Here is a 15,140-nt window from a genome sequence, read left to right as displayed (position 1 = left end):
TTGGGTTCCTCCAGTCTGCAGCGAAGCGCGGCCGGTGGGCGCCCTTCCCCCGCTTGCCGGCTCCCGCGGGCAGCGACGCGGTCGTGAGGGGGAGAAAAGTTTTTATCGCCGCTTCCCTGCAGACTTCCTTACAAATGATCCGGTGGTTCCTTGTGCTCCTCGCCGCAGGCCGCCCGGGCTCTGCCGTGATTCTGCTTTCCTTTGCTTATTTTCCGTCTCGCTCGATCTTCAGGGCCTGCGGGCGGCAGGTCAGGTTTCCTTCGGGAAGCAGTGGAGAGCAGCGAAAGCGCAGCGAGGCTTGCTCCCCGGTGAAGGGAACCATCAGCTTCGGGAGACCCCTTCCAGGTTCTGCAGCTTGTCGGGGTGCACAAGGAACTGGGCTGAGGAAGAAATGCGAATGTAAAATAAGCTGTTTAGTAAAAATTATTCTTGGTCTGGGTCAGGGTAATGCGCTGTTTTGCAGTGGAGTTTGTGACGTGTTTTTTTGGCACAAGTAAGGAATGTGAAAGTCCCTTAAATTCTCAGATGACCTGCCTGGGAGATAATTTTCTCAACCCTGCTTTTAAAGATGAGAATGATAGTGAGAAGCACAGTGGTACTGATTTTTGAGTAAGGAAGCCTGAAAGCCGAGTAGTAGCCAAAACATACAAAATCAACTGATGTTTTTGCTTTCTTACAGCTCTGTTAATCTTCATATGTTAGGGTATGCAATTTTTAGGCAGCTTTCTTCACTGTGGCAGGTGCCCTGCTTCCTGCTTGGGGAAGGCTGGCATCCAGTGGTGCTCTCTGAGACCCAAGCCCTGTGGCTTAAATGGCACTTTATGTTTGAGACCGAGCCTTCCCTGTGTCAGATTAATGTTTTAACTTCTGCTACAGTTGGGTGATAAAATCACACAAATTAACCTCTGGGCAAGGGGAGCTGTGATTCTCTTCTACTCAGTAGCACTGCGGCTGGATGGCCTGGGAAAGGATGACAGGAGTTCCTGCTTTTTCTGTGCCCAATCTCTTCCTGCCTTGAATCCAGACTTTTTTTTCCGTTCAATAGTAATCCTGACATGCATCTCCATTTATTCTTTAACAAAATACCAACTTTCTGCTAGTGTTTCTCTCAGATGGGTCTTCTGTTTGGCTCTTGCCCTTTTTAATTTTTGCCTGCTATCTGCTCTGCCTGCTGTTCTTTACACATGGTATGTGCCTGGGGCAGAGCCTACCCATTGGATGGGCTCCAAAGGTGAGCTGGATGGAGGGATCTGCAATTCTTCAGACTTGGTGGGCTTAATGGGAGAGGTGCTGAGTTAGTCTTGGCAAGATCCAAGTCACGCTCTCCAGCAGAAATTTGGATAGCAGAGTGGCAGCAGCGTCAAGGTGGGGCAAGTGGGCGGGTGGCAGTTGTCTCTGCTCAGGACGTTGTAGGCCTCAGCTGGCTTGAAAAACTGCTCATGAACCTCTCTGGTTTATGATGGGATGTAGCAGGACGGCTTTCTGACAGCAATCGCTGCCTCTAGAGAGCAGATGTCAGTACTATTGGTGTAGTAGGGGCTGTGTGAGAGAGAGGGATTGCTTGTTTTCTGTGAAAGTGTATCTAATATCCCAGAACTTTATGGTGTTGACCCTTTATGTTGATGCTTCTCTGGTTCAGGCTCTGTTAAGTCTGCAGTCTTCCTTGGGCGTCTTTCTGCTGATGGTCTTTGCATCTACTCTGTTAATAACAATTGCCTCCATTGATTTTTCAGCTCGGGCTCTGCTTTCTCAGTTCTGTGAAAACCCAAACAGCACCCATTTTTGGGACAGCTTGTCTTCGTGCTTGAAATCCTTTTGCATTGTGAGCAAAGATTTCATTTTATGTATGAAGCTGCTGAGGACGAAGGGCTAAATCTTCCCATTTGCCCACAACACTCCCCTCAGTCAGCGCAGGCTTTCTGAGAACCCCTTTGTACATCAGCGCTGGTTCCCTGACCTCTCCCTGGCACGGACTCCAAAAATCCACCTCTGCTTTAGGCTCTGAGCTCCTGCATATTCCTCCAAAGTAATTGCAGAATGTGGGTCTGCTATTTCATAGAATCATAGAATTGTTTAGATTGGAAAAGACCTTTAGGATCACAAAGTCCAACTGTTAACCTAACACCGCCATCCCACCACTAAACCATGTCCCTCATCTACCCTTCTTTTAAATACCTCCAGGGATGGGGTCTCAACCACCTTCCTGGGCAGCCCATTCCAGTGCCTGACAACCCTTTCTGTGAAGAAATTTTTCCTAATGTCTAACCTAAACTTGCCCTGACACAACTTCAGACCATTTCCCCTGGTCCTATTGTCCGTTACCAGGGAGAAGAGGCTGACCCCCACTTTGCTACAGCCTCCTTTCAGGCAGTTGTAGGGAGCGGTAAGGTCTACCCTCAGCCTCCTTTTCTCCAGACTAAACAACCCCAGTTCCCCCAGCTGCTCCTCCTAAGACTTGTGCTCCAGGCCCCTCCCCAGCCTTGTTGCTCTTCTCTGGACATGTTCCAGCAATGCAATGTCTGTCTTGTAGTAAGGGGCCCGAAACTGAACCCAGCATTAGAGGGGTGGCCTCACCAGCACTGGGTACAGGGGCACGATCCTTCCCTACTCCTGCTGGCCACACTATTCCTTATGCAAGCCAGGATGCTGTTGGCCTTCTTGGCCATTAGGTAATTCTCACTGTCTAACTTTGCTGCCAGAAGTTTAAATATTTTGGTTGCAGGTGTTCATATTAGTGGAAATAAAACTTAAATATCTTTATTTTTGGAGTTTATGGGCTCATTAGTAAGTTCATTCACACTCGATGATTTCTACAGTGTTTATCAACTGAGGATCTTTGGTGTTAAATGCTGAAATGCCCATTTTCAGTGTTTTGTATGGTGATAGCTACTAAAATTCCTAAGCTGAAATGGATTTGGAGGGAATATATTGAATATATTGAAACACGAATTATTTATCACACTAAGGAATATTGGAATTATGCTCAGTTTCATAGTAGATGGTAAATATTTTAATTTCACATTTCTCAGTTGTTCTGCCAGTGTTAATGCTGACAATTTCTTTCCAGATCTGTCTGTCTCTGAGAATCTGGGAATGTTTTATTTAGTGCAGCCTCCAGGAACGTAAACACGACCCCTTTCCAAACTTGAGTGTGTGTAAAACTGCCTGGCAAACTTCAGGGGTTTATTTCTTCTTCCCACCCCTCCTCTGAATTAGGTTGTCTGTCATTCTCTCAGAAGTGATTCTCTCAGAAGTCCTTAGTGATTTGAACCTCCATAAGACATATGTTTATGTGAAATATGAATATTCAGATGTATGACACTTAGGAGATGTTGTTTGGGCCAGTGAGAGTGCTTTTTCAGAGCTGAAAGCAGAAGCATTGCAAAAACAGAAGTAAAAATCGGGGTATGTGTTTGCATGGTGTGACAGCCGCTTTTTTTTTTTTTCAGTTTGCTGTTGCTGTTCAAATAATTAGTGATAAATACAGCCTATGCTGAAGGAGCGAGTCCTGCTTCTATGAAGCTTTAGGTGCCTTTTGTTCAAAGCAAGTTATAGAACTGTCAGTGTGTTGAACCTGTTGAAACGGAACGTTGTAACGGATACAGTTGTGTGGGGGGACTTACCAGCCTTTTCTAACTTGCATCCAGTTATAAGATAGAAGCACAGAGGATGGGCTTAGCTATACCCCAATCCTTACAGATGGCAGCAATTTCTGACTCAAATGGCAGTTGAAGGGGAGTCTTAAATTAAAAGTGACTTCTAGTCCTTGCAAATAAAAACTTCTTACTGCTTGCTTCTTACTGTAGCGGGCGAATAAATCAATACCCTAGGAAATCCTACCTAAAAAGGTTTTACATCTGAAGGAATTACTTGTTTCAGTATTCCTTATATATTGATAAGACTAACAGAAGATTTTTTTTTTTTATGGCGAGACCAAAGGAAGTCTTGAATATTAATAAGATATAGATTTGATCATGAAATTTATGTACGAAGGTCGGGCGACAGGCTGGGTGTATGTGGCAGCAGAGGTTTTGGTTACTCCATCCTGCTGCTAAACCGGTGTTAAACATGGTATATTGTATCTATCTATCCTGTATCCGTTACAAATGCTGCTTCTCTCAGACATGTGGAAGGGTTGCCCAAAAGAGCTTTGCATCTTAGCTTCACCATGGCAGGGAGCGGCCCGCAGGCAGGTAGTTGCGTCCTCCCATTGCCTTGCTGTAGTGCGATGAGGGTTTTCCAAAATGCAGCAGTATTTGGGAATCCTTGTCCTCTCTGACTTTTGTCTTCTAGACGAGAAAGCTCCTACATCAGCACTGCATACAATTTGCTTGTGCTGTGCAGCACCTCCGTGCTTCTGAGAACCATGTTCTGGGATAAGGGTGGCCCCGGTCAGTGTGCTTGCAGTTATCAGCACACCGATAAGTTCCTGCCATGAGCTGTTAACTGCCAGTCCTTCAGCTGGAGGTGGCAATGGAAAGTACATGCTGCTTTATCAGCTGGAATCGGTTTATTTAAACCACTGCTCCGCATTTAAACCAATGCATACTTCTGTAATGAACTCAAATGTATCAAATGGGAGGGGTGGAGAGTGCCTTCCCTTGTGGTGAGCAGCAAGGCTGGGGGGCTGGGGCATGCTGCTCTGGGGGCTGAGAGGGGAAGAGGAAATCTGGAAAGGCAGGTGATATTTCACTTCTGTCCCCCTTCTTCCACTCCAAACACAAGCTGGAGACTAAGGCAGTGTTCAGGTGGGGCAGAAGGATGAAGAGGCCCAGTGGGTATAGGATATGAAGAAGGGGGAAAAGATAGCAGTAGGGAAACCTATAGAATAAGTGAAGTAGTTACTGAAGCCATTGCTAAAGGATTGTTGGTCATGTTCATTTTGGGTTGGTTGTTTGGTTGGGTTTTTTTGTTGTGACTTCTGTGTCCCAAGAGTGTCTTGGAATTCCTCTAAGCCTAAGGGTTTTGACCACAGTGGCACATGTGTTCCCCCTGCCATGGCCCCCAGAGGAGAGAAAAAGCCTGAAGGATGGAGAGGATTTGCTTCCTGCAGGCTGTGGCTCCTCTGATTAATCTGCTACCAGATGAGCACATGTGATTGCTGCCTCAAACCAGGAGGGATGTAGTTTGGGAAACCAAGATTTTGCTGCCTTGCCTAACCTCTCTCGAAGGGAATCATCAGTCTTTTTATGTAGATTTTTGGTGGAATTAAACACTTGGGGAGTCAGCTAAAATAGGCAGGCTTGTTTAAATGGTGGTTTGTCCCTAGGAAGGTGTATTTCCAGGCCTGGCTTCTTGTTTGGGTTTGGGCCAAAGAATGTCTAAGGGAGGCATTCAAAACATTCCCTGTATAACTAACTGGCTTCCAAAATGTGCTAGCTAAGTGTAGTTGGCGAAAGGCCCTCAGGGTGCTGTTCGTGACAGCTTGAGCTGATCTAAGCTGTGGCTGTTGAACACTCCTTGCTTCTCTCCTGTGCCAACCATGTTTTCCTTGTTTTATTGTTCACATGGTCAGCTGGCTCAGATAACTGATAAAAGCCTGGGAGGGGAGGAAGGAGGGAGATAGCGCAGTCCCAATCTCGATGGCTTAGGCTACTGCAGTACTGCCTGTTTAAACAGCAGTTTTAATGTTGCTGTGAGTGGGTGCAAAAGAAGGGATGCTCCTCCCACCCCTCCTGGCTGTGTGTCCTTACTGCTCCTCTGTGTTGGCACAGATGTTCATTTCACCTGAGTTAGATCAGATCTTGATCCAGCTAAAAACTGTTTCAGACAGAGCCAGACTCTTCTCAGTGGTGCCCAGCGCCAGGACAAGGGGCAATGAGTACAAACTGAAACATAAGAGGTTTCAGTTGAATATGTGGAAGAACTTCTTTACTTTGAGGGTGACAGAGCCCTGGCACAGGCTTCCCCAGGGGGGTTGTAGAGTCTCCTCCTCTGGAGATATTCAAAGCCTGCCTGGACGATGTCCTGTGCAACATGTTATAGGTGAACCTGCTTTAGCAGGGGGATTGGACTGGGTGATCTCCCGAGGTCCCTTCCAACCCTTGTCATTCTGTGAAGATGTTTGTGCTGGCTTAGCTTTCTGCATGTTTTGATGTGTAGCTCAAAACTGGCAGCGTGTGGCCCCTCTCCTTGAGCTGCCTGGCAAGTCTGGACAGCAGTCCTGTGACAGGCTGCTGGCCTTGTCACACTGTCCTTCCCAGCTGCCTGGGCTCCCAAGCCCGCTTCTGTGCAGCAGGTAGGTGTTGTGTATGTGCTGGTGCTGTGGCACGAGCCGCTGCTTTCTGGGAGGAAGGGCAAACCCTGCTGTGCTTCGGGGCAAGTGCTGGCTCAGAGGGACTGTGGAAGTGTAGCTTAACTTTTGCTGCCTCTAATCCATCTCTCCTGGTTGTGGTTTCACAACAATGCCATCCCCCCATCCCCCCCAACCCACCGCTGCAAAGGTCTGATTAGTTCATGGTCAGCTTGGCTCCCTGAGCTGGCTCAATGTGCAATAAGGGAAAATGCACAACTGCAGTTATGCTGGGAGTGCTGTTGAAAAGAGAACTCTGTGTTTCCCCTGTCTAGTTCTGAGAGCACTACCTGGGAAATTTTCTAGTGGCTTTTTTATCCCGAGTCTTTGGGACAAATCTAGATTAGGGAGTGACTCTGTGTGTATATTGACTTTACAGGGATTTGAAATGCATTAGGGCATACCTAATTAAGTGTCTCAAATGGGCTGCTAGTCCCTAACTGAAATTTACTGTAATCTCTGTAATCTTTATTTTAAACACCCCCCCCCCCCCCACGTGCCATTTTAGGGAAAAAAAAAAAAAATTAAGGTTGAAAACTAGCTGTTGGAATCTCTTCTAGATCTTCAAATGTATGACACGGACACGCCCATCTTGAATTTTCAAGGGTCCATATCATGGCAAACAGCCTCAATTTTGGTAACTCATGTCATAGATGTTTCTACTAATTATGTCTTTTTTTTTTTCCTTGTCCCCCAGGTTTTACTTGGATTGTAGCATAGAGGCACTATGTACTCAGAGTGGAGGTCCTTGCATCTTGTCATTCAAAATGATCAGGGTAATACCAGTGTACTTCACAGCTATCCTGAAAACGTGGGGAGAGAAGTGGCAAATGCGGTGGTGCGTCCTCTTGGACAAGCTTTAATTACATCATCCGTTGGAAGTGAGAGTTTACTAAAAACAGACAAAGAAGTAAGTGCATTTCCTTAGAGATCATAGTTTTCTTCATGCTAGAATGGCAACTTAAATGATTTTCCATAGCCTCTCATTTTTCTCTCTTTAATTGTCCCAAGTTCTGTGAAGTGTGCTATATTTTTAGTTCATAGCAACAGTGTACTTCATGATCTGGTAGTAAGTGTTCATCTGAGCTACTGTACCAGGAAGTTCAGACTAAAGCAAAAAAAAAAAAACCACCCCCACAAAAAACTCAAACCCCAAAAAAACCTCAACACAAACCCCCCAAAGCCCCAGGGAATTTAGGAGTTAACACACAATGTCTTTATAATTCCCTTCATTTTTAAAGCAACAGTATTTTCACTTTAAAAAAAAAAGTCTTTGTATGGTACAAATATTTACTAGAATTTGAAAAACTTGCATTACATCAGCTTTTGTATGTTCTGAAGAGTTCTCTCTACAGGTTAGACTAAAGAGATTTGCCATTTATTCATAATGTCATGATACAAAATTAATGACTTGGTGTTTTCATGCAGTATATGTTAAATAGTTGCTCGTACCACATAACTGCTGTTATTTTGAGTTAGAACCAATGTGCACTGATCATTGTTTACTTGCTAATATTTATTTTTCATAACTTTTGCTTTGTGTTTGGTTTAGGTAAAATGGACTATGGAGGTCGTTTGTTATGGACTGACGCTCCCTCTGGATGGCGATACTGTGAAATACTGTGTCGATGTATATACAGATTGGATTATGGCTCTTGTATTACCTAAGGACTCCATTCCTTTACCAGTTATTAAGGAACCAAACCTTTATGTTCAAAGCATTCTCAAACATCTCCAAAATCTCTTTGTACCAAGGTGAGTGCTAGGGCTGGGTCTTTTGGGAGGTTCAGGGATTTGAAGCTATAGTCAGCAGGCAACCTCTCAAAGTGGCCTGATGCGGCATGGAGGCTCTTCATTAAAATAAGACTGCTGTTGTTGCAAGTTTAGGAGGAAGGTCTCTCTCCAAACATGTTTTGTAATTTTCAGTACCAAATGGAGTTGTTGCTGCTGCGTTTAGGTAATTAGAATTACAGATCATTCACAGACTTGAATGTTTGCTGTTCTAAGAACTTCAAGAACAATCTCTATTAGATGGAGGGTGGGGGGAAAAGTTAAATAGCATCACTGTGTGACCACGTGCTTGGTATTGTGTAAAACTGAGATAACTAAGAGCACATCATGGCAATACTGTGCTTTGTTTACTCGAGACTTGACCGCATTTCTAATGTACTGGAGGATCTTGCAGGGAGGAGGAGGATCTTACTGCCTGTTAAATGGGCATAATTATGCTGACCATCTTTCACTGGTAGTTTCGAAAGAATCCTGTGGAGGAGTGCTTGCTATCTGACAACATGGTGTTACATGAGACATCCTTGGATGATGGTGTTGATATACACATGCTTCTAGGTTTTGGACAAAGTTGTATTGTCAGAGTGCTCAAACATCATACTTGGTTTATAGTTCATGACAAGTTTACCTGCTGCTGTTGAAGACGGGTGTTGGATAAGTTAGGGGAGTTTATTTAATGGTACCCTGTGAAACAGTACTTCAGTATTAGCTACCTGAAATTACTTCAGATCAATGTTTAGTATATGTCTGTAGGTACCAGATCATCTGCTTTTATCAGCATTAATAATAATAATGCAAGTGGCCTTCAAAGTGCTCTGCTGCGCTTGGATCACTTAACTTTACCTGAAGGCTTTGTTAATAAAGGGCTTTGAATAATAACTCATACAAATTCAGGTGAGGAGTTTGTTGCTATTTATTGATTGCTTCGAAGTCTACCACCTAACCTTAGTTGTCATTGCTCTTAACTTGTAATAAAAAGGCATTTTAATTCCATTAAAGGATGGTCAGAGCAATGGCACATGTCTGAGGAAAGCATGCTTCTGGATTAGACTTCTGCAGAAGGTTGTCTCTAAGCTTTAACACATGCACAGGTCTACTGTCTGGGAACCTTTATTCCCTTGGCACAGCAGAGAATGAATTCTTCACTAGTCTATCAAATAGTTGTCACTGTGATCCCTTGCCTGCTTTGCACTAGGGGCCCTGCTGGCAGGCAGTTCAGTAGTTCTGTTTCTTGCATGCTGTTGGCACAAGCTGCCATTCCACCTTTCTCACCCAGCTTTGTGGATGGAGCTCCATGCAGGGTGGTAGACTGCACGTGATGACTGTTGAATGAAATAATTAACTCCTTAACATCTAGAGACAGGGAGGGCTGGAAAATCATTATTTTAAACACTTCCCCCCCACCCCACCCCAGTGTAACTATTATATTGTTTTTCTTTCAAAAGAGATGTATCTGAAACTGCTTTTCATGGCTGTTGCTGTCAACACTTGATGTTCAAGTTCCTACTCTGTTTTCAAGAAAAAGAACTTAGTGTACTCTCGGGAGCTGTGTTCAAAATTCACTCCAGCAACAGCAAGACATTCTATAATGGAAATAAAATGCAGAACTTGGTTGTGCACACCTTGTTTGTGTGAAAGCAAAGGCTCGTATTCTTGTGTGCCTGTGGAGCGGCAGAGGAGAGTAATTTCTGCTTTTAACCAATTGCTGCAGGTTGCTGGTGCTGATGGGCTCCTGCAGAATACTTACCCAGGAGCTCTTGTAGCAACCTGCATTAAACTATCTCCTGGAAAAATACCCTGTTCTTGTGTTGAAAATACTATGCCTTTATGATAAGCATATGCCCTATGGAGGGCTGTGATTAAAATAGCTTCCTTCCTCATCCTGGTCTACTAGAAATGATGTAGCTGTTGGTTTGGCTGCCTGAAGTGGTGGCCAGAGTTCAGATGAGGGCAGCCTTAACAGAGCAGTTCAACTTGAATAGCATCTCAGGAACATATATACACCAAATACAAAGCAGGTGTGTGTAAATCATTCTAGTTTGAATGCTCAGCTGAATCAAATGTTTACATACACAGTTCTTGAAATAGTGTGGTGCTGAGAAACAAGAGCAGTGAAAGATGGCTGAGTCGGGTGGCCTCTCCTCTGTCTGCAGACTGAGTCGAGAGAGAGGTGCTTGCATCCTTCCCTCCAGCACCGATCTTCTGTCCGTTCCAACGAAATGAATGCTTCTTTTCTTGATGTATTTGAGCAGTCCCCACGCAACCCCCAGCCTTTCAGTCTCTAGCAACTCTACAGTATTCAGGAAGCCTTGCAGATTACTTAAGCAGCAGTGGTAGTTACTGCTGTCAGATAAAGTTTCAGTGTTGCAAACTCTAGTTGGAAGCACAGGAAGACAACATGAAAAGTCTCTCCCCTGCCTCCTCTCCCCAGGAGATTGAGGTGTAAACTCCAGGGTCTTCTGTGCAACGAACATGTCTGGAATTGCTTGAGAGACTATGGGACGCATGAGTGTCCAAGTGTAGTAGACACTTTAACTTCTGCTTCTTGTATAAATCATGAGAACAATACTTGTCGCAAAGGAGTGTGGGAATGAAGGCCAGGTTCTGTAGAAATCTAGACATGAGTCTGCAAAATGCTGCAACCAGTTTGCCATTCGGTTGATTTTGAGCAAGAGTGGCTGATAGATGGACGGGGACTTTAGAGTTGCCTTTACCAGATCAGCTCAGGAGTATCCTGTTAGTCATCTTGCACATGGAGCTCCTACATGTAAGCCCCCTTCATATAAATACCCTAGATCATTAGGCAAACAAGTCTTGAAACAGGCTTTGAAATTTCAAGCCTATCAAGATTAAGGATATAAGGATATCATTTGATTAAAGTAGTTGCTCTGTTGTTGCTCAGGGAAAAAATAGCGTTGTAACCAAGGCAGGGCTTACTTGTCCTGAGCTCTGTTGTTCTACGGAGACTGTTTGGATCTAGCACTAGCATCAAGCAACCCAGTAAAGTCCCCGACTGTGACTAGTAGTCTGCAGTTTTGCATTAGGTATTACCTTGTCTCTTTGTAATCTTGTTTCCAGTACTGTAATGCGGCACTTACCAAGAGTCGAGAATATTATTAAAGCGTGTCTGTCAATAAGTGATCTCAATGTGAGCTGCTATTTACTAAGAAAAGCAGATCTCTATCTAGTGGGTCAGTGTGTCCTTAAGATGCTTACCATGCAACAGGACTTGTGGGTTATACCACACTGAAAATGTTTGGTAGGAGTCTGCTAATACCACTTGGTAGTCCAGTGGAAGGTAATATTTTTATGATTTTTTGGTCATCCTTTTCAGTAAGAGGTAGGAGGGATGAGGAAACTGCTTACAGGTTGAAACATGGCTTGCATATATTGCACGCTCTAATTTGTAATCTCCTCTTTCACCCATTAAACTTTTCAGCTTCCTCAGCTTTGTTTACTGGTGTCCTCAGACACTGTCCAGAAAGTTTCATGTTACTTTCTTGTACCCATTCTGCCTTGTCCAAATGTGCTGCTCTATGCTGCTTCTGCAACGCTTTGTGTTGAGATAAGGAGAAAAAAACGCCTAAGTGCATCAAATCTCCACATAGCAGCACTGAGCGGTAAAACTGCTGCTTAAACTGCTTGTCCTTGCATCTTGTCATTCAAAATGATCAGGGTAATACCAGTGTACTTCACAGCTATCATGAAAACATGCGGAGAGAAGTGGCAAATGTGGTGGTGCGTCCTCTTGGACAAGCTTGAATTATGTCATGCGTTGGAAGTGAGAGTTTACTAAAAACAGACAAAGAAGTAAAATGGACTATGGAGGTGGTTTGTTATGGACTGACCCTCCCTCTGGATGGCGATACTGTGAAATACTGTGTTGATGTATATAAAGATTGGATTATGGCTCTTGTATTACCTAAGGACTCCATTCCTTTACCAGTTATTAAGGAACCAAACCTTTGTGTTCAAAGCATTCTCAAACACCTCCAAAATCTCTTTGTACCAAGGCCAGACCCAGGATCTAGTCAGATTAGATTGTGCTTGCAGGTTTTGAAAGCTGTCCAGAAACTGGCTTGCGAATCGACAATTATGGCAAGAGAAACCTGGGAGGTTTTGTTGTTATTTCTTCTTCAGATCAATGACACTCTTCTAGCAGCTCCAACTGTGCAAGGTTCATGTTCTACTTCCATTTGGTTCAATTACTGGAAAAGCCTTTGGCTCTGCTTGATGTTGAGCTGCCAGGGGGGTGGGTGGAAGCCTGTTAAAAGCTCTTAGTAGCCCCCAAAGCGCATTAGCTCACTCCTAATTCTGCTATGCTGCTCTGAAATTACGCATTGTCAGAAAAGACTGAATGATTCGGAGCAGAGTTCTCCAAAACCTGTTTTTGCAGAACAGTGATTCTGTACAGGAACAATTCCCAGTGAAGAGTTTCAGATAATGTTGTTCCCCATTTGTTTCACTGAAATCCCTACATGTCTTACTGTTTGGCCTGCCTATTGGAAAGTAATATTGTTAGTTTATACCTATTTAAAAAAAAAAAAAATCAATATAGATAGAGAGTAATAGAAGACAGCCTAAGATTAGTGAATTCCTGGTGTCCCTTAGTGACACACGCATGTGGCTGGGCTTTGTATTATTATGCTTGGTCTTCTAAAAAGGCTAATTGGCTGTAGGAAGCAATCAGGAATCACTCTTAAATGAAAAATGATTGAAAAAATGAACTTAATGTACTTAAACTGAAATCTTGGGGAGTTATTTGAAGTTGTTTAGGTCTAATACCCACTAAAGGCATGCTTTCTTTCTGTTACAAGGTGGCATTGCTGAGAATCTGGCTGAAAAATTAATTGGTGTGCTGTTTGAGGTGTGGTTACTAGCTTGTACACGGTGCTTCCCGACACCACCTTACTGGAAAACTGCCAAAGAGATGGTGGCCAACTGGCGACATCACCCTGCAGTAGTTGAGCAGTGGAGCAAGGTCATCTGTGCCCTTACTTCCAGGTAGGAGAAATCACATGGGAATAAACACACGTGTATGAGGATGATCACTGTTACACATGTCTTTCTCTGGAGTTGCTTATTTGTGGAATGCATGCAGCAACCCAGAAGTGAATGAGCAAAACAAAGTGAGAGATCATGCTAGTGTCCTTGGCTGTTATCTGAACTGGATTGTCTCTGTTACTGTGTAATCTCAGCATTTCTCTGATAGCACTTTACAGTGTGTGTATGTTGGTCTCCATCACTGTGACTCTTCATTATGTCCCGTGAAGAATGAGTAGTGAATATTAGTGTAGCGCTATGGTCTGTATTTTTAATGGCAGTCACCACCAAAATTATTAGGTCCTTGTTACTACTGTGTGTGGCTGTGTTTGAGGTGACTTTTGGACTCTGCCACTCCTGCCCCATGGAGCTGAAGCCATGCTGTAGCTCCCTGGAGCTTGTGCCCTGGCAGTAGGGATGCGACGGGCCAGAGGCAGGCTGCAGGCTCTTCTCCGAGCAGCGGCACTCTCCTCCAGCTTGTTGGAGAGCTCTGCCAAGCCTTGCTGGGCATGGGAATAGTGAGGGTCTGTTGGCTGCGGGAGAGGTTAGGCTGTAGTAGAACGCCTGAGTGGTGAGGGGAGTGTTGGTGCCCTTATACTGGGGTCTTTGTGGTATGAAGTCTTTGCTGGACAAATCTCAGCCTCTTGGAGGAAAGAATTAGATTAACTGGTGTGGAGCAGGGGCTGGAGTCTCCTCCTCCAGCTTTCTTGAGACACTGATAATCATTTCTACAAAAGTTCAAAGATGTATTAAAAATTGCTGCACTCTGAAAAATTCAATAGTATGCTTTTCTGCAAGGGTTTATTTTAACTCTGAAAACTTTTGCTTTTGAATTACCTGTCAAAATTCCAAGCGTTGATAGACTTTTTTTTTTTTTTTTTCCCCCCCCCAGGTTGTGCAGCTACTTGTTAAACCTATGGGAAATAAAGCTGCAATACAAGTTCTGTGTATTTCCCACACTATTTCTTTAGGTATTTTTAGCTCATTAGATGTAGCATTGCATAACTGAAAATATTTTATGATTCACTGATCTGAAAAGAACAGTTCTGTCTCAAAACATGCGTTGGCGTTCTGCTCCATGCACTGTGCCCACACTTTATCTTCCACTGTTGACTAACAGTCTTAGTTCTGTTGCTGTGTAGTAATCTGCAGGTTTTCTGTTAACGTTTTAGTCTGATGGTAATGTTGGCTTATGCCTAATACATAGAAAGCTGAACTCCTCTGAGGCTAACTTTAAGTTCAGTTGTATCTTAAGCTGCACTTTTAATATGTCAGTGAAGATCCAGCTTCAAACAGTTACACCGTTGTTTTAGTAAACAGTTTTCTGAATTGGGTTATTAGCAATAAGCTGAGAATAAATGTCTCAAAACCATATGGAAAATTCTGTCTAGAAATCTGTACACATGTGCGGTGTTAATCTGTATCTATGGCTATGACTTCATAGCAGGATGAAACTCGGGTCTTATTTGTGTTGCCATACCAATAGATATTTCTCTTACCCACCTAGGGGGCTTTAAGTCTTTAACTGTCCTGGATGTGTGGATTGCCATTTACTTCCATTTTCAATCCTTCTTGAAAATGTCCCAAACTTCAGTTAAGATTCAGCCATGCTCCTTGAAAAACTGATTCATTGCAGCTCCTACAGGAGAATTGTGATGCAGGGCAGCCTACAGCAGAACAGAGGTGTGGGGCATGCCTTTCGATGGGGTGTGCCCAGATGTTTCTGTGTTTGTCAGAGCTGGGTAGTTCCTTGTCAAAAACCTGCTGTGGGGGTGATGCCTCTGGGGTGCTAAACGTAAAGGGGTACTGGGGCATCAGGGTGGCACACTGGAAAGCAGTTGCTGCCTGGTACAGGTGTGTGTTTTGGGTTTGGACTTGAAGAAGGCCTCAAGTCCTAAAGCTCACTTGCTTTTCTATCCAAGCCAGTTACGGTGATAGCCTGTGACTCCAAACATGCTTGGAGTGTATTTTGCATTAGTTGGCTGTCATGCCCAGTGCTGGGGGAAGTGGAAGAGCG

The 15,140-nt window shown here is 44.0% G+C and overlaps 1 protein-coding gene across 1 annotated transcript in view; it reads left to right on the top strand.

Annotated features, from left to right (window-relative positions):
- The first annotated feature begins 375 nt into the window (after window positions 1-375).
- Window positions 376-15,140, top strand: part of RALGAPB (Ral GTPase activating protein non-catalytic subunit beta) — a 64,903-nt gene continuing 50,138 nt past the window's right edge. Inside the window, exons 1-5 of the mRNA XM_035893423.1 lie at window positions 376-399; window positions 6,990-7,202; window positions 7,845-8,047; window positions 12,094-12,257; window positions 12,898-13,084. Coding sequence (XP_035749316.1) covers window positions 7,020-7,202; window positions 7,845-8,047; window positions 12,094-12,257; window positions 12,898-13,084 — 737 coding nt within the window. The 5' untranslated portion in view covers window positions 376-399; window positions 6,990-7,019. The remainder of the gene's footprint in view (window positions 400-6,989; window positions 7,203-7,844; window positions 8,048-12,093; window positions 12,258-12,897; window positions 13,085-15,140) is intronic.

Source organism: Egretta garzetta, unplaced genomic scaffold (assembly GCF_000687185.1).
Source record: "Egretta garzetta isolate BGI_Z169 unplaced genomic scaffold, ASM68718v1 scaffold440, whole genome shotgun sequence".
NCBI lineage: Eukaryota > Metazoa > Chordata > Aves > Pelecaniformes > Ardeidae > Egretta > Egretta garzetta.
The sequence above is the reverse complement of the archived record's forward strand: the minus strand, read 5'-3'. Positions and strand labels throughout refer to the sequence as shown.